The 25,314-nt window shown below is 45.4% G+C and overlaps 1 protein-coding gene across 3 annotated transcripts in view; it reads right to left on the reverse strand.

Moving 5' to 3' along the window:
• Window positions 1-1,900: 1,900 nt before the first annotated feature.
• The window catches only part of LOC110504119 (SPRY domain-containing SOCS box protein 4), a 53,809-nt gene continuing 30,395 nt past the window's right edge, over window positions 1,901-25,314 (reverse strand). Inside the window, exons 2-4 of one of the 3 annotated variants that reach the window (XM_021582951.2) lie at window positions 22,621-24,061; window positions 6,324-6,422; window positions 1,901-4,747 (exon numbers count right to left, since the gene is read on the reverse strand). In XM_021582951.2, coding sequence (XP_021438626.2) covers window positions 6,325-6,422; window positions 22,621-23,329 — 807 coding nt within the window. In that variant the 5' untranslated portion in view covers window positions 23,330-24,061 and the 3' untranslated portion in view covers window positions 1,901-4,747; window position 6,324. The remainder of the gene's footprint in view (window positions 4,748-6,323; window positions 6,423-22,620; window positions 24,062-25,314) is intronic. The other 2 variants (XM_036962015.1, XM_036962017.1) reach the window with 2 other exon arrangements.

Consider the following 25,314-nt stretch of genomic DNA (forward strand, 5'->3'; position numbering starts at 1 on the left):
ATTGTCCCTCCATTTTAGGGGACCAAAAGTATTGGGACCAATTAACTTGTATTAAAGTAGTAAACATTTTAGTATTTGGTAATCTATTCATAGCATGCAATGACACCAAGCTTGTGACTATAATTGGTTGGATGCATGCAGTTTGTTTCAGATTATATATCATTCATTTCTATTGGGCACAAATTAATGTATTGCCATTTGAGTCACTTTTATCACAAATAATAGAATATATTTCTAAACACTTCAGGATAATCCTGAATAAATTGTGAATAATGAGCGAGAAAGTTATACGCACAAATATCACCCCCCCCCCCCCCCAAAAATGCTAGCCTCCCCTTTTATTGTAATGGTGAGAGGTTAGCGTTTCTTGTGGGTATGATATTTGTGCATCCAACTCTGACATTTTTCACGACTCATTTAGGATACACATAAATTTGTTCCCCATTTTTATGGGACCATGTACAAAAAGTGGTGTTAAATTCTAAACTGTTCATCCGATATGCATGAAAATACTCTCCAATGAAAGCTGACAGCCTGCACTTTAACCTCAGTAACTGCATCATTTCAAATCCAAAGTTCTGGAATACAGAGCCAAAACAACATGTCACTGTCCCAATACTTTGGGCGTTCTCTGTATAATATATTTTTATTGATCCCTGCTCTACACGTACATACTTCTACTCTGGGTGTATCGCTGTGTGTTTATATCTAGAGACATTTGGTACACAGTTCCTTCACATGGGTCTGTTCTCACTTTGTCCTTGATTTTCTGAATTATTTCTGTTCCATATGATTATCATCATGCCCTTCTGTTTTGTAGGTGTGAGAGAGACCCTGTAGGGGTGGGTGTGTCCTTTAGAAGTATGTACCCAGTCTATTAATTACTAACAGTGTGTTCCTTTTCCATTTATTTCCTCATGTTTCTGACGAGCCTCCTAGAAGTGTGGCTGACTATGCATTCTCTTCACCCCTAGTTTGTAAAACAAATCTATTAAAAAAGTGGTTGGAGTGTTTTGGCATTTGTGTGGTTTAATTGTGACCATACGATTCCTTTATCAAATGTCTGTCCCACTTCAGTGAACTGTGTTTCCTCTGCCGGTAAACTTCACTTCATTCAGTGAACTGTGTTTCCTCTGCCGGTAAACTTCACTTCATTCAGTGAACTGCGTTTCCTCTGCCGGTAAACTTCACTTCATTCAGTGAACTGCGTTTCCTCTGCCGGTAAACTTCACTTCATTCAGTGAACTGTGTTTCCTCTGCCGGTAAACTTCACTTCATTCAGTGAACTGTGTTTCCTCTGCCGGTAAACTTTTTCTTATAACCAGCAGATGGCAGTATTGACTACAGGTACCAGCAGCTCAACCAAGTACCATTAGTCTTATGTACGGGATACACCATCCAACTAAATGCTTACTTGCATGTTCCTTCGATAATGCAACAATGAGAAATAAAAGATATGAATACAAACTAAGTAAATAGCCCAGAATGGAAAACATTTTAGCATAATACAGGAAGGCACAATATTTACATGATTTTCACGTCGCTGCGGTTGTTTCCTTGAGTTGACAATAGCCCCCAGGTCCACTCACAGGTCAGTGTGTGTCTGTTAGAATGTGACCACAACACAGAAGAGACATGACGGCCATGAGCTGAGGGATGCTGACCTTTATTTGGACGCTAGTGGTTCTGCCAGTTCCGTTCCATGCCTGCACTGACCACATTCACAGCCCCCTTTACTGGTTGCAATGACTCATGGTTCTTAAAACGTTTTTGATTGAGTTACCTAAAGTGAGTAAAGGGCTATTTTCTGTTTAGTGTGTGCGCCTCGTCTAGAAGACTGACTATGTACCCTTTAAAGCTCATTCAAATAGGTTAAAGAGAAAAGAAGCTTTGAGAAGTCAAGCACTCATTCATTTAATCTGAGCGAGAGAAACAGACCACAGAACCAAACAATACATTTTACATAACGCTCTGAAGGAGATAAGAGCAAACCTAAAGAGGTGATTTTCTTTTAGGAATTATACATTTCTTCATCTTCCCTCCATGCAGCCTCTGTGGGAGACAACAGCACTTCAACTGCTACAGTTCTCCTCCCACCGCCGCCCTCCATGTCACTCAATACAGGATGAGAGGGAGGGAAAGGAATGAGGTAAAGACGAGGGAGCAGAGAAGAGTGAAAGGAGGAATGTTGATGGGAATCATGGAGAGTGAAGGCAGTAGAATAGACAGGTGAGGGGAGAGATTACACCTTTCGTGATGATGTAAAGGACAGGAGAGTGCAGACAGTAATAATATGGACGATGATGAAAGCTGGTTTGAGAGGGTGAGAAGTGGGGAGAAATTAGTTGAGTAGGGAGAGAGGGAAGAGAAGGGAGCCAATAGCCACTGTTGTAAGATTATACAACAGGATATAGAGCTCAATTGTAAATCAGCATAGTAGCGCAGCTCAAATCAAGCTGTCACAACAAACTGTCAAGACACAGGGGGTGTATCAAGGATAAGCCCCTTTTAGACAGATCAAACTTCTGAGCACCAGCTTTTATCCTGATTTGATCCTACCTTTCTGCAAGGGAGTAAATTAATTACTAAATTCCAAGGGCAGGGATGATCTCATTTAACTGATATTTGATTTCCAATGCCTTGTCTTAGCCTCTAACTGTGATGTTGTGTCCAGAATCCTGCCCTGAAGCGTTTCCTCATCCTTCAAATCCTTGCTTCTTAACCTGCATTTCAGCACTAAAGCCTTCGCCTGAGATACATTTTTTTGTAACCCTTATTTTACCAGGTAAGTCGACAAGAACACATTCTCATTTACAGCAATGACCTGGTGAATAGTTACAGGGGAAAGGGGGAGGGAGGGTGGGTGAATGAGCCAATTGCTATAACACAAGCTTATGTACACTTCTGGTAATGGGCAAGTAACTATGGCCCTGCAAAATCATCCCTACCTATTGAGTAGGATGATTGTAACCATTTAGGGAAATGTTTCCTTCCCTTACAACCGAACTCTCTCACCACTTACGTTAAATCATCTCATCAGTACCACTTTGCTGTCCTGGTGTGATCTTGATATGATTGACAGACACATTTATGCTGTAAAACATGAATGGTCAGGGAAAGCTGCTTTGTCTGAACTGTGATCACATAACAGGCTTTGTTCTCCGTTCAAAGCCTGCCTGCTTCAGAAAACGTCACGGACTAAATATCAAATACAGGCATCCAAATACAGCAACATACTTTAAATCACAGTTAAATAAATTAATTACTATATTGTTAGTTCAAAGGCATAATGTTGTGAATGTGCTGGGCAGCATTGAGACTTCCCTTCATTTGGATGACACTGGCATACTGAGGTGACAGTAGGTCCAACTGGACAGAAAACACCATTGTGTTTGGTTCAGTTTGTTTGTGTTTTATTCACATTTAAAAGATTCTCATGGCAGCACATTCCTCGATCAGTCTCTCTCAGCGAGACTTCCTGTCTCACCCGGGTCACTTCCTGTCCAGCAAATAGATCTCAAAACCATAGAAAACAAAAATCAGAAACAAACTAAATCCCCAGTCATAAAAACAGAACATATACTTAAAGGAATAGTCACCATCAGGATAAGAACGGAAAGAGGGAAAAAAGCAGCAGGTCTTTGTCTCCTGTGACAGATGTACTTTCTCTGAGCAGGCACATAAACAGTAACAGATTGGCCCTCAGACCAACCTCAGCTTTAACACATCACACTGACTGACAACATTCCAGGTATGTCCACAATGGCACCATATTCCCTACATAGTGCACTACACTTGATCAGATGGCGTGCACTATGTAGGGAATAGGGTGCCACTGTGGATGCATCCCCAGTCACTCACCCAGACAGAGGCATGGATCCAATGAAGCCCACTGATAAATAAAAGGGAGACTGCCAGTTGAGGTGAGGAAGGTGCAGTGCAGCAGGGGACTAGAGATATCAAGGCTGCAGTGTTGCCAAACTCAGTGGTTCAGACTGATGTCTTAGGGTGCCTGTTGCTGAGCAAGACCGACACGCACCAACCCACACATGCATAAAACCTCACACAGTGAAAACAGCCCCTCTGAGCATGAGCTAGTGTTTGCATATGCATGCGTTGAACGATGTTCGCGTCCCTGTGGCTAGGGGCTGGTGAGCCTCAGTAGAGCCTGCTATAGAGTCAAAATATCTACATGTTCAGAGAGGCTTCCAGAGAGTCTATAGATGTACAGTAACTATGTGTGCATCATCCCCAAAACACCCTGTTCCTCCAGGAATATATTCTAGAAGCTTACACGCTATAAACCCATAGACCCAATGAGAAGCCAGCATCATAGCCCAACACTTCTGCTAGAGTCCAGTCTCACGCCCATCTACCTCCGTCTGTCCATCAATCACTCATCTGTCCATCTGGGGGACAGCAGTGAGCAAACTGAAACAATGGAGTTCAAAATGGACACATCCTAAAAGGAAACTTGCAACTCCTTTATAGGCTTCCTCCCGACCATCATCATCATCCTCAGTAGATGTCCAGTGTTTCAGGGTTCAATTGTTTGGGGTTGACTGTAGTGAATGTAGCCGTCGTCAAGCAAGTCGTTCGTTGTCCTGGTGTGTGTAAGTTCACTGGTACTGGAGGTAGTTCTTGATGGTCTCTGGCAGAGGGAGGGTGTCTATCTGGTTGACTCGGTCCCGCCCCAGAGCCAGCCTGGCCACTCGCCTGCACAGGTCCATCAGGGGGAGGGGCTCCGCTGTGACAGACAGGAGAGGAGAGGACTTTAAAACGGGGGAAAAAAAATGTTCACATACATTTACAGATGTAATATATGCTATTTCAGAGTGCATTTAATAAAAGTGTAGACTGAGCAATATGATATCATCCTCAGAAGCGCTTTTAAGTGCATGTGTTTGTCAGAGAGATCTTCCCACACACACAAACTTTGATAATGAGAGTGCACTTCAGATGTAAGCTTGACCGTTCCACCTGCCATGACCATGTGTTTGTACTGGACTCACAGAGCAGACACTCTCCTGAGCAGTCTGTGTGAAGGTGATACCCAGGGGCTCGCCAAACACAGTCTCCCTCACTACACACTCACTGTTGAGTCACTGGCCACATGGCTTTGAATAGACAGGGTGGACGGTGTCAAGGGGGACCCTAGGGAATCCTCTAAATGGAATGGTGACCACTAGACAATACAGTAAGATATATAGACACACTAACATTGGCCTCTCCTGTATTATACACAAAGATGTTTCCATAGGAAGGATGTGGTACCAAAGCAGGCTGGCTGGCACACTACCTGACATGATCTATTTCATCATCATAATTAAATGTTCTTAAATGAACAAATATGAAAAAGAAACTTGCGAGGTGTTGGATTGAGTAAACCACTTCAAGGAACAGTAACAACGCATGTTCTTCAGCAGAGCCAAGGGAATTGCATAGGAGGGATGATAATTATGATGCTGCTGCTTCCTGGAAACTGTCCAATCACCCAGCTGGCGCCGTCAAACAGCGGGAATCTGAGCAAGAAACTGAGCAGGAACCTGTATCGTATTCGGTGCATCAACTGTCTGGCTCAGCTATCAGACACCACTTTTCCAGTGAGTGTGCCTGCATGGAGAAACGTGTATGATGCTCATCTCTTGAGAATCATGCTTAGTTTGAAATAGTCCTCAGAAAAAAAGAACAAAGGGGACAGGAAGGGGGAGAAGGCAAACATACAGAGCCCAACGGCGTCCATAACAGCTACATGTTGACCCAGCACATCTGCCTTGGCGTGCTGAACTGCATGCCATGTGGGCTCATGAAAACCCAAGTCAAGTGGTTCAGTTAAATGGATTAAAGTAATTATCCATCCCTCTCTTCCTGTCCCCTACATGTCCCTGTCCCCCAAATGTCCCCTGTCCCCCCGTGGACTCTCGAGACAATTCAGGCGTGGGCTCAGGTCCTACCCCCAGCAGTCCAGGGCCATAGCTCTGGGAGGATCAGGAGCATGCTCTAGGCTTGTATATAACAGATGACCTACATATAGGCCTACACATACATGTAGAAAGACATGTGTAGACACAGCCGTGTACACACAAATTCCTATGACTAATACACCGAGCAGTCCCGGTACAAAGTGTCTGAGATAGAGGGAGCAGGGGCATTTGGGACAGCAACAGAGCTCTCCCCCTCTGTGTGAGAAGAAAGCAGACTGACTGGTGCATTGAGGTGTAACAGGTTGGTACCTTTCACTGACACCATCTTCCAGGATATTTTTTATAAAAGTGTACGCGTGTTCAAAACACAACCCACTTGTGTAATTTCAGGAGACGCACATTAAGAAGGTATCTTGATCCTGTTGTCCCAGTTTCCTTTCCATCTGTGTCTCAGATCAATCTCTGCCTCCAGCTCTCGTTTCCTCTCAACCAGGAGCGCTGCCAATAGAACTGATGTCAGGATATTCAGTGAGGAACAGACTTGTTAACTCCAGACTCGGAGCTCATCTAATCAATATGGAGAACTGTCAGTGGAGTGTGTGGAGAAGGATAACATCTCAAACTGTGCACCAGTTCCAATGACCACCTCGTGATTGGGAGTGAGTGTGTGTGTGATGTACATGTATAAAATACCAACTTATGGCAAGTGTGTGTGAGGTGGGGGGGGGGGGGCAAATATATAAAATGACCATCTGTGACAAGACCTGTGTGTGTGTGTGACATCAATGCATAACATTTGCGCCTCATCCTGACAAGGAACGTCTGCGTGACTGATTTTTCCAATAAGTACGCATGGGAAAGTACGTACAACAGTGACTACACAGAAGTGGAGCATCTCCAAGTCTAATTCATTGACCAATCCCCAAGAGAACATCACAGATAGAGTGAGAAGGAATGAATGGAAAGAGCGGTGAGGAAGAGAAAGGAGGGAGAGAGAAAGGGCAAGCCTCAGCCTCTCAAATTGGAAATCATTGACTTGAGCCGAATCCAATTTCTCACTGAACTAACAGACGGTAGAAATGTTGCTCCTCTTCTTTCTTTTGGGCTGGAGTGTTATTACTAGACAGAACCAAAGGATCTAGCCCCTGATCTCCAGACAGAACCAAAGGATCTAGCCCCTGATCTCCAGACAGAACCAAAGGATCTAGCCCCTGATCTCCAGACAGAACCAAAGGATCTAGCCCCTGATCTCCAGACAGAACCAAAGGATCTAGCCCCTGATCTCCAGACATAACCAAACACTCCAGTCCATACAACCACTTCCCTGCAGTGCCTCTATACTCTGGTCCTCAGCATAATAAAGCTTCTTATAGCCCTGATTACACAGACCCTACGGGCACACACACACACACTTTTGAAAAGTCTGTACCTAGCCATGAGCATTACTGTCTGAGTATCTATTCAGAGACATTGAGCTGCTCTAAAGCACTGTAATAGAAAGGGTTTATACCTCTGTGCAAGACAGAGTACACTTACACACAATACGATTGTGGATAGTCAGATTAATATAGTTGAAAACATTTACATGATTTGCAAGAATAACAATTTCCCTAATAATCCTGATGGGACTTAAATAAATGCAGAAAATCACCAATTAAAAATATTATTTCTACCACATTGACAATGTTATTTTTACGAAGCCTATTTGATTCCGAGTTGTGACAAAGTTTGTAAGCGAAAATAAGTTAAGATTCCTACTTTGTTGTTCCCGAGCTCACTTCACTCGTGCAGAAGAGGGAGGCTTGCGCTACCCAGTGCTGGCACATGAGCAGATCAAATACACCACTGCAATCAAATCAAATTTGTCACATGCGCCAAATACAACAGGTATAGCTTACCTTACCTTGTATACAGGTATAGTATACAACAGGTATACCTTACCTTGAAATACTTACAAGACCTTAACAATGCAGTTCAAGAAAGAGTTGATAAAATATTTACTAAATAAAAAAAATCTAAAAATCAAACAAAAAGTAACAAATGTACATAACAAGGCTAGATATAGGGAGTACTGGTACCGAGTCAATGTAGATAGTCCGGGTGGCCATTTGATTAGTTGTTTTACGGCTTGTGGGTAGAAGCTGTTAAGGAGCCTTTTGGTCCTAGACTTGGCGCCTGTGCAGTAGCAGAGAGAAGTCAGACTTTTTTTGGGCCTTCCTCTGAAACCGCCTAGTAGGTCCTGGATGTCAGGAAGCTTGGCCCCAGTGATATACCGGGGCGTACGCACTACCCTCTGTCGTGCCTTACGGTCAGATCCCGAGCAGTTGCCAAACCAGACAGTGATGCAACCAGTGCTCTCGATGGTGCAGCAGTAGAACTTTGAGGATCTGGGGACCCATGCCAAATCTTTCCAGTCTCCCGAGGGGAAAAAGGTGTTGTGCCCTCTTCACAACTGTCTTGGTGTGTTTGGACTATGATAGTTTGTTGGGGATGTGGACACCAAGGAACTTGAAAACACTCCACCCGCTCCACTTCAGTCCCATTGATGTTAATGGGGGCCTGTTCGGCCCTCCTTTTCCTATAGTTCACGATCAACTCCTTGGTCTTGCTCACATTGTGGCTCCCGAGTGGCTCAGCAGTCTAAGACACTGCATCTCAGTGCTAGAGGCGTCACTGCAGACCCTGGTTTGATTCCATGATGTATTACAACCAGCCGTGATTGAGAGTCCAATAGGGCGGCACACAATTGGCCCAGCATCATCCAGGTTAGGGTTTGGCCAAGGTAGGCAGTCATTGTAAATAAGAATTTATTTAACTAGGCAAGTCAAAAGTAACAAAGTTTTTTTTTTAAATGGTTGTCCTGGCACCACACTGACAGGTCTCCGACCTCCTCCCTATAGGCTGTCTCATCATTTTCGGTGATAAGGCCTACCACTGTTGTGTCATCAGCAAACTTATTGTGTTGGAGTCGTGCTTGGCCACAGTCGTGGGTGAACAGGGACTACAGGAGGGGACTAAGCACTCACCCCTGAGGTGCCCCAGGGTTGACGATCAGTGTGGCAGATGTGTAGTTGCCTACCCTTACCACCTGGAGGCGGACCATCAGGAAGTTCAGGATCCAGTCGCAGAGGGAGGTGTTTAGTCCCAGGGTCATTAGCTTAGTGATGAGCTTTGTGGGCACTATGGTCTTGAATGTAGAGCTATAGTCAAGAATAGCATTCTCACATAGGTGTTCCTTTTGTCCAGGTGGGAAAGGGCAGTCGGGAGATCGATTGAGATTGCATCTGTGGATCTGTTGGGGCGGTACGCAAATTGGTGTGAGTCTAGTGTTTCTGGCATGATGGTGTTGATGTGAACCATGACCAGCCTTTCAAAGCACTTGATGGCTACAGATGTGAGTGCTACAGGGCAGTAATGGTTTAGGCAGGCTCCCTTCGCTTTCATAGGCACAGGGACCACGGTGGACTGTTTGAAACATGTTCACAACGTTCAAAAGTTTAGGGTCACTTAAAAAAAGTAATTTTTATTGAAAGAAAAGTAATTTTTTGTCCATTAAATTAACATCAAATTGATCAAAAACACAGTGTAGACATTGTTAATGTTGTATATGACTATTGTAGCTGAAAACGTCTGACTTTTAATGGAATATCTACATAGGCTCACCGAGGCCCATTAACAGCAACCATCACTCCTGTGTTCCAATGGCAAGTTGTGTTAGCTTTTTATTTTATATCACCTTTATTTAACCAGGTAGGCTAGTTGAGAACAAGTTCTCATTTGCAACTGCGACCTGGCCAAGATAAAGCGTAACAATTCGACACATACAACAACACAGGAACACATGGAATAAACAAAACATACAGTCAATAATACAGTAGAGCAAAAGAAAACAAAAAGTCTATATACAGTGAGTGCAAATGAGGTAAGTTAAGGAAATAAATAGCTAATCCAAGTTTATCATTTTAAAAAAGGCTAATTGATCATTAGAAAACCCTTTTGCAATTATGTTAGCACAGCTGGAAACTGTTGCTCTGATTAAAGAAGCAAGAAACCTGGCCTTCTTTAGACTAGTTGAGTATCTGGAGCATCAGCAATTGTGGGTTTGATTTGTGTATTGTGGGAATTTCAATTAAAAATCATTATTTATAACCTTGTCAACCTCTTGACAATATTTCCTATTCATTTTGCAACTATAATTTCATGTACAGTGCCTTGCGAAAGTATTCGGCCCCCTTGAACTTTGCGACCTTTTGCCACATTTCAGGCTTCAAACAAAGATATAAAACTGTATTTTTTTGTGAAGAATCAACAACAAGTGGGACACAATCATGAAGTGGAACGACATTTATTGGATATTTCAAACTTTTTTAACAAATCAAAAACTGAAAAATTGGGCGTGCAAAATTATTCAGCCCCCTTAAGTTAATACTTTGTAGCGCCACCTTTTGCTGCGATTACAGCTGTAAGTCGCTTGGGGTATGTCTCTATCAGTTTTGCACATTGAGAGACTGACATTTTTTCCCCATTCCTCCTTGCAAAACAGCTCGAGCTCAGTGAGGTTGGATGGAGAACATTTGTGAACAGCAGTTTTCAGTTCTTTCAACAGATTCTCGATTGGATTCAGGTCTGGACTTTGACTTGGCCATTCTAACACCTGGATATGTTTATTTTTGAACCATTCCATTGTAGATTTTGCTTTATGTTTTGGATCATTGTCTTGTTGGAAGACAAATCTCCGTCCCAGTCTCAGGTCTTTTGCAGACTCCATCAGGTTTTCTTCCAGAATGGTCCTGTATTTGGCTCCATCCATCTTCCCATCAATTTTAACCATCTTCCCTGTCCCTGCTGAAGAAAAGCAGGCCCAAACCATGATGCTGCCACCACAGTGGGGATGGTGTGTTCAGCTGTGTTGCTTTTACGCCAAACATAACGTTTTGCATTGTTGCCAAAAAGTTCAATTTTGGTTTATCTGACCAGAGCACCTTCTTCCACATGTTTGGTGTGTCTCCCAGGTGGCTTGTGGCAAACTTTAAACTACACTTTTTATGGATATCTTGGAGAGAGTTTGCTGCACTGAAAGTAAAGGTGCTGAATAATTTTGCACGCCCAATTTTTCAGTTTTTGATTTGTTAAAAAAGATTGAAATATCCAATAAATGTCGTTCCACTTCATGATTGTGTCCCACTTGTTGTTGATTCTTCACAAAAAAATACAGTTTTATATCTTTATGTTTGAAGCCTGAAATGTGGCAAAAGGTCGCAAAGTTCAAGGGGGCCAAATACTTTCGCAAGGCACTGTATGTTTTCATGGAAAACAAGGACATTTCCAAACTTTTGAACGATAGTGTAGGTATTAGACTCGGACACGGAGAGGTTGAAAATGGCAGTCATGACACTTTCCAGTTGGTCCGCGCATGCTCGCAGTTCACATCCTGGTAATCCATATGTCTCGCAGCTTTGTGAATGTTGACCTGTTTAAAAAAAGGTCTTGCTCACATCGGCTACGGAGAGCATGATCACACAGTTGTCCGGAACAGTTGCTAGTCTCATGCATGCTTCAGTGTTGCTTAACTCGAAGGGAGCATAATAAGGCATTTAGCTCATCTGGTAGGCTCGCGTCACTGGGCAGCCCATGGCAGGGTTTCGCTTTGTAGTCTAATCATTTTCAAGCCCTGCCACATCTGACAAGTGTCAGAGCCGGTTTAGTAGAATTCAAACTTTAGCCTGAATTGACACTGCCTGTTTGATGGTTCGTCTGAGGGCATAGTGGGATTGCTTATATACAGATGTTGCCTGTAATCCATTGGTTCTGGTTGGGAAATGTCACGACGTCGATGCATTTATTGATGAAGCCGGTGACTGAGGTGATATACTCCTCAATGCCATTGAATGAATCCCGGAACATATTCCAGTCTGTGCTAGCGAAACAGTCCTGTAGCGTAGCATCCGCTTCATCTGACCATTTCTGTATTGAGCGAGTCACTGGTGCTTCCTGCTTTAGTTTTTGCTTGTAAGCAGAGGCCTTATACAGCTCGTTGAGTGCGGTCTTAGTACCAGTATCGTTTTGTGGTGGTAAATAGACAGCTACAAATAATACAGATGAGAACTCTTGGTAGATAGTGTTGTCTACAGCTAATGAGGTATTCTACCTCAGAAGAGCAATACCGCGAGACTTCTTTAATATTAGACATTGCACACCAGCAGTTATTGACAAATAGACACACCCCCGCCCCTCGTCTTACCAGACGTAGCTGCTCTGCCCTGCCGAAACACAGAGAAGCCAGCTCTATATTATCCATGTTGTTAACTGACTTTAATGTCCTGTTGGTAGGATAGTCTTAAATCATAGATCATCCAGTTGGTTTTCCAATGATTGCACGTTGGCCAATTAGGAGGGAAGTGGTGGTTTACCTACTCATCTGTGATGAGTAGATCCCACCCTTCTCCCCCTTTTTTTTTTTCACGCTGAAGACAGGATTTGGGCCTTGTCTCGACCATGCAGTATACAAAGAAAAAAATCTTTGTCCAGTTCTTAGGTGAGTAATCGCTGTTCTGGTGTCCAGAAGCTCTTTTCGGTCATAAGAGACAGTAGCAGCAACATTCTGTACAAAATGAGAGAAATGTGAGAGAAAAAGCCACCCCCTCCGGCACCATTCTCTACTGAAACCCAATTAAGAGGTTTACATGTCCTAATCATTTGAAAGGATGCTTTGTTTGATTTGACCTTACACCGATTAAAATATGCAGAACAAAGTGCTTAAAAATCAGTGTAGAGTCAAAATTGAACTAAGCATACACAGATTTAAAACCTGGTTTTCTGAGCAATCTTTTCAATTATTAGGACATGACTACTGCCATAACCAGTTTAATATTTAATTATTAGTGTGCATATAAATGTACTCACTGTCTGAATCTATTCTCCACACTATCAGGGAGCAGAGTTCCATGGCACCGAAGAAGAGGAGCCATCCATTCCCAGGCTAGATCTCCCTCCCCAAGCCAGCACTTACTGTCTCCTCTCCCCATTCAAATAAACAGTTTCTACAGCAACTCCCTGCCATGATTAGAAGTGTAAATATTGAAGCAGGGATTTCAGCATAAATGAAAGAGCGGGAGTGAGTGACAGAGCGAGAGAAAGAAAGAGCCAGCGTGAAATGGTGTTAATTTCCAACGGAGGTTTTGCAAAGTGATTGCCTCCTTATTCTCTTGTTTAGCAGTGAATGAGTTCGGCTGCTGGCAGCTTGCCTGTATTGTTGTGTTTTGTGTAGTACCATCTTATGGGAAGAACAGTGCCATAAGAAAAGAGCTAGCAGTACAGCCTCATCCCCACTCTATTGTTGTGTATTTACAGGCTTTGGGGAACAGAAACACTAAAGAAATCAATAAAGCTTCTATCAGTGTGAAAGTCGTGCAGAGAAGAAACTAAGTGTTCGTGACAAATAGAGGATCAGAGAAATGCATTAACTGTGTGTTAAGGGACAATTTATTTTATTGAAAGAGAAGACTCCTTTACCACGGTGAGTCTAAAACAAACATGGAAAAGATACCTTTGGGAACACGAGCCAATGCATACTAATACATGGTCTGCATTTTCCTGTGAGTTACAGGGGAATGTTTCCCCATTTCCACAGCATAATTAAGCAACAAGGCAAGGGGGGGTGTGTTAAGGGTTGTTCTCAGGCACGGCACGCATCACACACCCCAGGTGCCTTATTTCTATTATAAACTGGTTACTAAGATAAATAGAACAGTAAATAAGTATTTTTGTGTCAGACCAGTGGTATATTGTCTGATATACCCCCGGCTAAAATGCTGTTTCAGCCAATCCAGTCCCAAGAGAACTCCAGCAGAAGGAATACATTCTCGTAACATCACTGCAGAGAACACTCAGAGGACCTGCATAATGTCTATAGAAGACTAACATAACATGATGAGGCTACAGAGCTGTGACATGAGCTGCTTCCATTAGCTTCTCTGACATGTTTTTATTTGACCTTTATTTAACTAGGCAAGTCAGTTAAGAACACATTCTTATTTTCAATGACAGCCTAGGAACCGTGGGTTCAGGGGCAGAACGACAGATTTGGTGGATCACGTCACAGGATTTGCCTCAGGATCACGTCACAGTATTTGCGCATTCACATTGTCATTGATAAAATGCATTTGTGATCATTGTCCATAGCTTATGCCTGCCCATACCATAACCTCACCACCACGGGGCACTGTTCACTATATCAACAAACTGCTTGCCCACACAACGCCATACACACGTGGGTCTGCGGTTGTGAGGCCAGTTGGATGTACTGCCAAATTCTCTCAAACAATGTTTGAGGCAACTTAAATGGAGCAATTAACATTAAATTCACTGGCAACAGCTCTGGTGGACATTCCTGCAGTCAGCATGCCAATTGCGCGCTCCCTCAACTTGTGTGACAAAACTGTACATTTTAGAGTGGTCTTTTATTGTTCCCGGCACAAGGTGCACCTGTGTAATGATCATGCCGTTTAATCAGCTTGTTGATATGCCACACTTGTCAGGTGGATGGATTATCTTGGAAAAGGAGAAATGATCACTAACAGGGATGTAAACAAATGTGTGCATGTATTGAAAATGTACGTATGGAAAATATCCTCTTGAAAGTAAACCAGTTGATAAAGAATAGGCCTTGTGTTCCAATGGGCTCTAGATGAATGCATTAAAGTCACACGTTCTACACAAACAGCCCAGTGTGTATGTCTGTGAGATAGAGAAAACCATTCAACAGAGGGTGACTGTATGTGGCACAATAAACACACACCTCCCTTCGCAAGGCCAGACGTTGAGCTCCGAGGCACACTAGGACTGCCTCCAGAATTCCAACACTCCTGGCTCCCTTCCGTGAACTCACACACAAAAACACCTGGCTTACAGCCATGGACATGTAGTTCTTGTCTGACCGTCTAAGAGCCCTCGTCCTGCTTTGGGTCTTTCTGTAACATATACAGTGGGGAAGGGTGATAGTGTTACACAATCCAGTCAATCAACGGTCCTAAATGACTCCCACAGTAGGTGACATTCATGTCTGCTATACTTAGACACCCACACACAGAGACACACCTACCCATAAAGACCCAGACAGCTTCCTATGGGTAAACACATACGTGTTTATAGATCAGAGCAGGGCCAGACAGAGACACACCTACCCATAAAGACCCAGACAGCTTCCTATGGGTAAACACATACGTGTTTATAGATCAGAGCAGGGCCAGACAGAGGAACACCAACAGGCCCTCCCACTCTCTCTCTCCACTGTAGCAGAGCCAGTTACTACACACAGTACTGTATACAGTCAACCAGGCCAGTCTGCAGTATAAAACACCATCCATCAGCCAGTCTCTCTGTACTGACATGATTAGTGTACTGGAGGTTGTAGATTGACAGTGGCCAACTCTCCTGGAGAGCTACTGTGTGTTATAGCTCCTGCCTTGCTCGAACACAGCTAATCCAGGTCTTGATGAGTAGCTGATTGGTAGAATCTCAGTATCCAGTAGGTCTGCAGGTAGAGGGTAGGCCACCACTGGTTTACAACATCTCTAGTCATGTTCTGACTGTCACTACTAAAGCCTTATTCAGACTGAGTGTCTCTGGGACTAACCTAGTGAGGAAACAGTCACTTATTCTTTCTGCTCAACACACAGCCTCATCTCCAGTCTATTATGTCCAGAACACACGACTGACAGACAGATGATTAAATCCTAAATCTTTTTCTCATTCAATCTTTTTGAGCAGCTTTCTCCAGTGGTTAGCTTCAGGGAGGACTATTCTGGACTGATGTGCAGTGTGCTTCTCTGATGCTGTTGTGGCTTCCCCAGTGGTGGGTGAATACTTCAGAGAATACTAATGAGAAGCGCTGCTTCAGTGACGGCGCCCTGATAAACAGCTCTGAATCAGTCTGAAATCCCTTGCATGTGACCCCCCTCTGTTTCATCTGTGAACTACCTCTACTCTAGCCTTCCTCCTGACACTGACTGCTCAAACCATTCCTGCACTACCATTCCTGATGCGGTACCATTCCTGATGCGGTACCATTCCTGATGCGGTACCATTCCTGATGCGGTACCATTCCTAATGCGGTACCATTCCTAATGCGGTACCATTCCTAATGCACTGCCATTCCTGATGCACTACCATTCCTGATGCACTACCATTCCTGATGCGGTACCATTCCTAATGCGGTACCATTCCTAATGCGGTACCATTCCTAATGCGGTACCATTCCTAATGCGGTACCATTCCTAATGCGGTACCATTCCTAATGCGGTACCATTCCTAATGCGCTACCATTCCTAATGCGCTACCATTCCTAATGCGCTACCATTCCTAATGCGGTACCATTCCTAATGCGGTACCATTCCTAATGCGGTACCATTCCTAATGCACTACCATTCCTAATGCGGTACCATTCCTAATGCACTACCATTCCTAATGCGGTACCATTCCTAATGCACTACCATTCCTAATGCGGTACCATTCCTAATGCACTACCATTCCTAATGCACTACCATTCCTAATGCGGTACCATTCCTAATGCGGTACCATTCCTAATGCGGTACCATTCCTAATGCGGTACCATTCCTAATGCGGTACCATTCCTAATGCGGTACCATTCCTAATGCGGTACCATTCCTAATGCGGTACCATTCCTAATGCGGTACCATTCCTAATGCACTACCATTCATAATGCACTACCATTCATAATGCACTACCATTCCTAATGCACTACCATTCCTGATGCACTACCATTCCTGATGCACTACCATTCCTGATGCACTACCATTCCTGATGCACTACCATTCCTGATGCACTAACATTCCTGATGCACTAACATTCCTGATGCACTACCATTCCTAATGCGGTACCATTCCTAATGCGGTACCATTCCTAATGCGGTACCATTCCTGATGCGGTACCATTCCTAATGCACTACCATTCCTGATGCACTACCATTCCTGATGCACTACCATTCCTAATGCGGTACCATTCCTAATGCGGTACCATTCCTAATGCGGTACCATTCCTAATGCGGTACCATTCCTAATGCGGTACCATTCCTAATGCACTACCATTCCTGATGCACTACCATTCCTGATGCACTACCATTCCTGATGCACTACCATTCCTGATGCGGTACCATTCCTAATGCACTACCATTCCTAATGCGGTACCATTCCTAATGCACTACCATTCCTAATGCGGTACCATTCCTAATGCACTACCATTCCTAATGCGGTACCATTCCTAATGCGGTACCATTCCTAATGCGGTACCATTCCTGATGCACTACCATTCCTAATGCGGTACCATTCCTGATGCGGTACCATTCCTGATGCGGTACCATTCCTAATGCGGTACCATTCCTAATGCGGTACCATTCCTAATGCGGTACCATTCCTAATGCGGTACCATTCCTAATGCACTACCATTCCTAATGCACTACCATTCCTAATGCGGTACCATTCCTAATGCGGTACCATTCCTGATGCGGTACCATTCCTGATGCGGTACCATTCCTAATGCGGTACCATTCCTAATGCACTACCATTCCTGATGCACTACCATTCCTAATGCGGTACCATTCCTAATGCGGTACCATTCCTAATGCACTACCATTCCTGATGCACTACCATTCCTGATGCACTACCATTCCTGATGCACTACCATTCCTGATGCACTACCATTCCTGATGCACTACCATTCCTGATGCGGTACCATTCCTAATGCACTACCATTCCTGATGCACTACCATTCCTGATGCACTACCATTCCTGATGCACTACCATTCCTGATGCACTACCATTCCTGATGCACTACCATTCCTGATGCGGTACCATTCCTAATGCACTACCATTCCTAATGCGGTACCATTCCTAATGCACTACCATTCCTAATGCGGTACCATTCCTAATGCACTACCATTCCTAATGCGGTACCATTCCTAATGCGGTACCATTCCTAATGCGGTACCATTCCTGATGCACTACCATTCCTAATGCGGTACCATTCCTGATGCGGTACCATTCCTGATGCGGTACCATTCCTAATGCGGTACCATTCCTAATGCGGTACCATTCCTAATGCGGTACCATTCCTAATGCGGTACCATTCCTAATGCACTACCATTCCTAATGCACTACCATTCCTAATGCGGTACCATTCCTAATGCGGTACCATTCCTGATGCGGTACCATTCCTGATGCGGTACCATTCCTAATGCGGTACCATTCCTAATGCACTACCATTCCTGATGCACTACCATTCCTAATGCGGTACCATTCCTAATGCGGTACCATTCCTAATGCACTACCATTCCTGATGCACTACCATTCCTGATGCACTACCATTCCTGATGCACTACCATTCCTGATGCGGTACCATTCCTAATGCACTACCATTCCTAATGCGGTACCATTCCTAATGCACTACCATTCCTAATGCGGTACCATTCCTGATGCACTACCATTCCTAATGCGGTACCATTCCTGATGCACTACCATTCCTAATGCGGTACCATTCCTGATGCACTACCATTCCTAATGCGGTACCATTCCTGATGCGGTACCATTCCTGATGCGGTACCATTCCTAATGCGGTACCATTCCTAATGCGGTACCATTCCTAATGCGGTACCATTCCTAATGCGGTACCATTCCTAATGCACTACCATTCCTAATGCACTACCATTCCTAATGCACTACCATTCCTAATGCACTACCATTCCTAATGCACTACCATTCCTAATGCACTACCATTCCTAATGCACTACCATTCCTAATGCACTACCATTCCTAATGCACTACCATTCCTAATGCACTACCATTCCTGATGCACTACCATTCCTGATGCACTACCATTCCTGATGCACTACCATTCCTGATGCACTACCATTCCTGATGCACTACCATTCCTGATGCGGTACCATTCCTAATGCGGTACCATTCCTAATGCGGTACCATTCCTTATGCGGTACCATTCCTAATGCACTACCATTCCTAATGCGGTACCATTCCTAATGCACTACCATTCCTAATGCGCTACCATTCCTAATGCGCTACCATTCCTAATGCGCTACCATTCCTAATGCACTACCATTCCTAATGCGGTACCATTCCTAATGCGGTACCATTCCTAATGCGGTACCATTCCTAATGCGGTACCATTCCTAATGCGGTACCATTCCTAATGCGGTACCATTCCTAATGCGGTACCATTCCTAATGCACTACCATTCCTAATGCACTACCATTCCTAATGCACTACCATTCCTAATGCACTACCATTCCTAATGCGGTACCATTCCTAATGCGGTACCATTCCTAATGCGGTACCATTCCTAATGCGGTACCATTCCTAATGCACTACCATTCCTAATGCACTACCATTCCTAATGCACTACCATTCATAAATGCACTACCATTCCTAATGCGGTACCATTCCTAATGCACTACCATTCCTAATGCACTACCATTCCTAATGCACTACCATTCCTAATGCACTACCATTCCTAATGCGGTACCATTCCTAATGCGGTACCATTCCTAATGCGGTACCATTCCTAATGCGGTACCATTCCTAATGCGGTACCATTCCTAATGCGGTACCATTCCTAATGCGGTACCATTCCTAATGCGGTACCATTCCTAATGCGGTACCATTCCTAATGCGGTACCATTCCTAATGCGGTACCATTCCTAATGCACTACCATTCCTAATGCACTACCATTCCTAATGCACTACCATTCATAAATGCACTACCATTCCTAATGCGGTACCATTCCTAATGCGGTACCATTCCTAATGCACTACCATTCCTAATGCACTACCATTCCTAATGCACTACCATTCCTAATGCACTACCATTCCTAATGCGGTACCATTCCTAATGCGGTACCATTCCTAATGCGGTACCATTCCTAATGCGGTACCATTCCTAATGCACTACCATTCCTAATGCGGTACCATTCCTAATGCGGTACCATTCCTAATGCACTACCATTCCTAATGCACTACCATTCCTAATGCACTACCATTCCTAATGCACTACCATTCCTAATGCACTACCATTCCTGATGCGGTACCATTCCTAATGCACTACCATTCCTAATGCACTACCATTCCTAATGCACCACCATTCCTAATGCACTACCATTCCTAATGCGGTACCATTCCTAATGCGGTACCATTCCTAATGCGGTACCATTCCTAATGCGGTACCATTCCTAATGCGGTACCATTCCTAATGCGGTACCATTCCTAATGCGGTACCATTCCTAATGCGGTACCATTCCTAATGCGGTACCATTCCTGATGCGGTACCATTCCTGATGCGGTACCATTCCTGATGCGGTACCATTCCTAATGCGGTACCATTCCTAATGCGGTACCATTCCTAATGCGGTACCATTCCTAATGCGGTACCATTCCTAATGCGGTACCATTCCTAATGCGGTACCATTCCTAATGCACTACCATTCCTAATGCACTACCATTCCTAATGCACTACCATTCCTAATGCACTACCATTCCTAATGCACTACCATTCCTAATGCACTACCATTCCTAATGCACTACCATTCCTAATGCACTACCATTCCTAATGCGGTACCATTCCTAATGCGGTACCATTCCTAATGCGGTACCATTCCTAATGCACTACCATTCCTAATGCGGTACCATTCCTAATGCACTACCATTCCTAATGCACTACCATTCCTAATGCACTACCATTCCTAATGCACTACCATTCCTGATGCGGTACCATTCCTAATGCACTACCATTCCTAATGCACTACCATTCCTAATGCACTACCATTCCTAATGCACCACCATTCCTAATGCACTACCATTCCTAATGCGGTACCATTCCTAATGCGGTACCATTCCTAATGCGGTACCATTCCTAATGCGGTACCATTCCTAATGCGGTACCATTCCTAATGCACTACCATTCCTAATGCACTACCATTCCTAATGCACTACCATTCCTAATGCACTACCATTCCTAATGCACTACCATTCCTAATGCACTACCATTCCTAATGCACTACCATTCCTAATGCACTACCATTCCTGCCATAATTATCCATTAACTATTTGTTTTTGGAAGAAGAAAAAAAAAGTGCTTGTTGCTTAAAGCGCTTTGAGATAGTACATTAAACTTAGTGCTTTTCATTACAATTAATCACTCGCCCTCTTACTCTCCATCCATCCCTCCTCCCAGTCACATTCAGGGCTATGTCACACTGTGCTCTGCACAGGTAGATTCAGCAGAAATCTCCCCCAGGACAGCGCAATTGCCTTAGCACTTCGAAAATAAACCCTGGCTCCAAACACAATATCATTGTGGAGCTCAACATTTCCTACTGCCCTCATCTACACAGTAAGCAGTTCAAAGCGAGCTCTCCGACTATTCATTGAGAGAGTATGGTTGTATGAGTCACTGGCTTTGGACATTGGCTCTTGTTTAGAAAACAATAAAAGCACAGAGAGAGTAAAGTGAGCACCGTTAAGACATAATGCACCATTGACCTTCTGGTACTAGAGTTTCTTTGAGCTTCAGTATTAGAGAATAGCCTGGTCCGAGGTATACAAAACCACAGATTACAGAACCTCCCAATATAATGTAGACAGAGCGAGGTAGACAGAAAGAGAGCGAGAGGGGGGTAGACAGAAAGAGAGCGAGAAGGGGGTAGACAGAAAGAGAGCGAGAAGGGGGTAGACAGAAAGAGAGCGAGAGGGGGGTAGACAGAAAGAGAGCGAGAGGGGGGTAGACAGAAAGAGAGCGAGAGGGGGGTAGACAGAAAGAGCGAGAGGGGGGTAGACAGAAAGAGAGCGAGAGGGGGGTAGACAGAAAGAGAGCGAGAGGGGGGTAGACAGAAAGAGAGCGAGAGGGGGGTAGACAGAAAGAGAGCGAGAGGGGGGTAGACAGAAAGAGAGCGAGAGGGGGGTAGACAGAAAGAGAGCGAGAGGGGGGTAGACAGAAAGAGCGAGAGGGGGGTAGACAGAAAGAGAGCGAGAGGGGGGTAGACAGAAAGAGAGCGAGAGGGGGGTAGACAGAAAGAGAGCGAGAGGGGGGTAGACAGAAAGAGAGCGAGAGGGGGGGTAGACAGAAAGAGAGCGAGAGGGGGGGTAGACAGAAAGAGAGCGAGAGGGGGGGTAGACAGAAAGAGAGCGAGAGGGGGGTAGACAGAAAGAGAGCGAGAGGGGGGGTAGACAGAAAGAGAGCGAGAGGGGGGGTAGACAGAAAGAGAGCGAGAGGGGGGGTAGACAGAAAGAGAGCGAGAGGGGGGTAGACAGAAAGAGAGCGAGAGGGGGGTAGACAGAAAGAGAGCGAGAGGGGGGTAGACAGAAAGAGAGCGAGAGGGGGGTAGACAGAAAGAGAGCGAGAGGGGGGTAGACAGAAAGAGAGCGAGAGGGGGGTAGACAGAAAGAGAGCGAGAGGGGGGTAGACAGAAAGAGAGCGAGAGGGGGGTAGACAGAAAGAGAGCGAGAGGGGGTAGACAGAAAGAGAGCGAGAGGGGGTAGACAGAAAGAGAGCGAGAGGGGGTAGACAGAAAGAGAGCGAGAGGGGGTAGACAGAAAGAGAGCGAGAGGGGGTAGACAGAAAGAGCGAGGGGTAGACAGATGTTTCCCACTGTCAAGCCACAATGCCATTGACTTACGATCGAGTCCATTGACGTAGAAGATGGAGACCTCACAGTGTCCCCACACGGCGCTGACAATGGGGTACAGCCTCCTGCCCTTTAACCCTCTGAAGGCCACGCCCAGGTACTGGCCGTCCACCATGAAGCTAAGCGTGCCCTCGTCCATGTCCAGCACCACCAGCAGGGCATCTGGCAGAACAAACGACTCGTCTGCCTCCAGGAAACACGGGTATGTTGGTGCCGAGGTGGAGGCTGGCTGGTTCTTACTGTCGTGGTAGAGTCTGTTCCGGCCCAAGTCCCAGCCCCACGACTCACAGTCCGAACCCACCAGGGCTGTGTAACCCACAGAGTGTAGAAGAGCGTCAGCCGTGCCCACCCCTACAACAGCGTGTGTTCCTCGTTGTCTCGCCGGCCAGTGGATCCGCCAGACATGGAGCCCCCGTGTGTAGCCCACCTGGCCGCGGATGCAGTCGGTGCTCTGGGCCACCGGGTGGCGGTGGAAGGTCAGCTTGTCGTCCTCCTTGACAAAGACGTTGAGTGAGCGGTCCTCTGGGTTCCAGGCATGGTGGAGCTGCAGGTCAGAGGTCGCAGGGGGCATGTCCAAAAGTAGGTCAAGACGAGGAGGCCGGCAGAAGTCTGGACCCCGCAGCTCACGGCGGACAGGCCGATAGGAGGGATCGCCCCGTGCGTCAACCGACTTGATGCTGCCCGAGATCTTCTGACCCATCGCTGGAGAGGGATAGAAGGAGATGGGGTGGAGGGCAGAGCGAGGGTGGTATGGGACTTCTCGCCGTTACCTCATGGGCGCTGTGGCCAGAAGGGCAGTCGTCCCTGGCTGAGAGCCGCTGAGAGCACACTCAGCCCACTGTCAGAGGAACCTCGCTCCTACAGGAGACACTCAGTCCACTGTCAGAGGAACCTCGCTCCTACAGGAGACACTCAGTCCACTGTCAGAGGAACCTCGCTCCTACAGGAGACACTCAGTCCACTGTCAGAGGAACCTCGCTCCTACAGGAGACACTCAGTCCACTGTCAGAGGAACCTCGCTCCTACAGGAGACACTCAGTCCACTGTCAGAGGAACCTCGCTCCTACAGGAGACACTCAGTCCACTGTCAGAGGAACCTCGCTCCTACAGGAGACACTCAGTCCACTGTCAGAGGAACCTCGCTCCTACAGGAGACACTCAGTCCACTGTCAGAGGAACCTCGCTCCTACAGGAGACACTCAGTCCACTGTCAGAGGAAACTCGCTCCTACAGGAGACACTCAGTCCACTGTCAGAGGAACCTCGCTCCTACAGGAGACACTCAGTCCACTGTCAGAGGAACCTCGCTCCTACAGGAGACACGCAGTCCACTGTCAGAGGAACCTCACTCCTACAGGAGAAACGCAGTCCACTGTCAGAGGATCCTCACTCCTACAGGAGAAATGCAGTCCACTGTCAGAGGATCCTCACTCCTACAGGAGACACACAGAAGAAAACATTAGTTGACTTTATCATGACATATTCTCACTTTCCCAAACTCCTGTTACACACAGCGGCAATGGCAAGACAACACAACAATGAAGGCCCTTTTCTTACATATCGAAATTCAACTCTCAAAACAGACAGGCTAATGCAGCTGGCTTCCTTCACCCAGAATAAAAACAGTCAAAAGAGCAGAGAAAGGGGGAGGAGAGGAAGCACAAGAGAAAGAGATGTATCAGTCTGAAAAAGCCTCAGGCTGCTCTGTAGTTCCTAACAGCTCTCTGGAAGAAGAGGGGGAGAACATCTGAGCAACAAAAAGGGAGGATGAACTCTTCTACTGACTCACTCAAAAGACTTGAAGACATTCCTCCTCAGTTACCAGCCTCACACGCCAAGGGCACCACCCCTACAGACTCTGCGTGTGCATGTGTCAAACCCGACATGAACTTTCACAAACTATGCACCAAACGAGACTGCAGATTTTATGAGGGCCCTTTCAGAAGGAGTGGAGACTAAACAAGACCAAAAAGATTTGAGAAATCATTCCACAACAAAGACAGTCAGTTACCGTGACAGATTTTACATTATCATCTCCGGCACAGTCATCCTGCCACTACATTTCCCATAAACCCACAGACACCCCTGTGCATCCCTGTTACCAAGCCCTGGGCCCAGCTGTTCCAAATTTTCTGTTCCAAAAACACGCCCTCCCTGTTTATGACAAGACCTACTCTGCTTCCAGAGAACAGAGAGAGAACCCTTAACTGTCACCCTGCACCTCCCTGTGAGAGCAGAGCTTCTGCAGAGACACAATGGAGGGAGTCAGTCACACTCTGAACCCAAACACCAGGGGGAGACAGAGGTGGTGAGGCAGAGGTGGCTAGCCAGCTCCAGATTTCAACCACATAACAAACGCTGACAAACTATTGTCTGTGTGAAGTAGGACGTACGTGCCTGTGTGTGCATGGCTGTGTGTGTTCCAGACATCATTTACATTGTGCAGGCTCTACCCAAATAAAAGCTACACATCTTCCATTTACATATTTATTCATTTATCAGTCTATAAATGACTCATGGTGCCATTTGTGCTGGAATGAAGGGTGCTATTTATCACAATGTAATGAGGCCCACAGACTTACTGATCACAGCGCTGCGCCATCAGACACAGTCACTCTTCCTCTGTGTGTATGAAACAGACAGACACTTGTTTGCTGACTGAGCTAGCCCATCTTTTGTAATGAGT

The sequence above is a fragment of the Oncorhynchus mykiss genome, chromosome 24 (genome assembly GCF_013265735.2).
Source record: "Oncorhynchus mykiss isolate Arlee chromosome 24, USDA_OmykA_1.1, whole genome shotgun sequence".
Classification (NCBI taxonomy): Eukaryota; Metazoa; Chordata; class Actinopteri; order Salmoniformes; family Salmonidae; genus Oncorhynchus; species Oncorhynchus mykiss.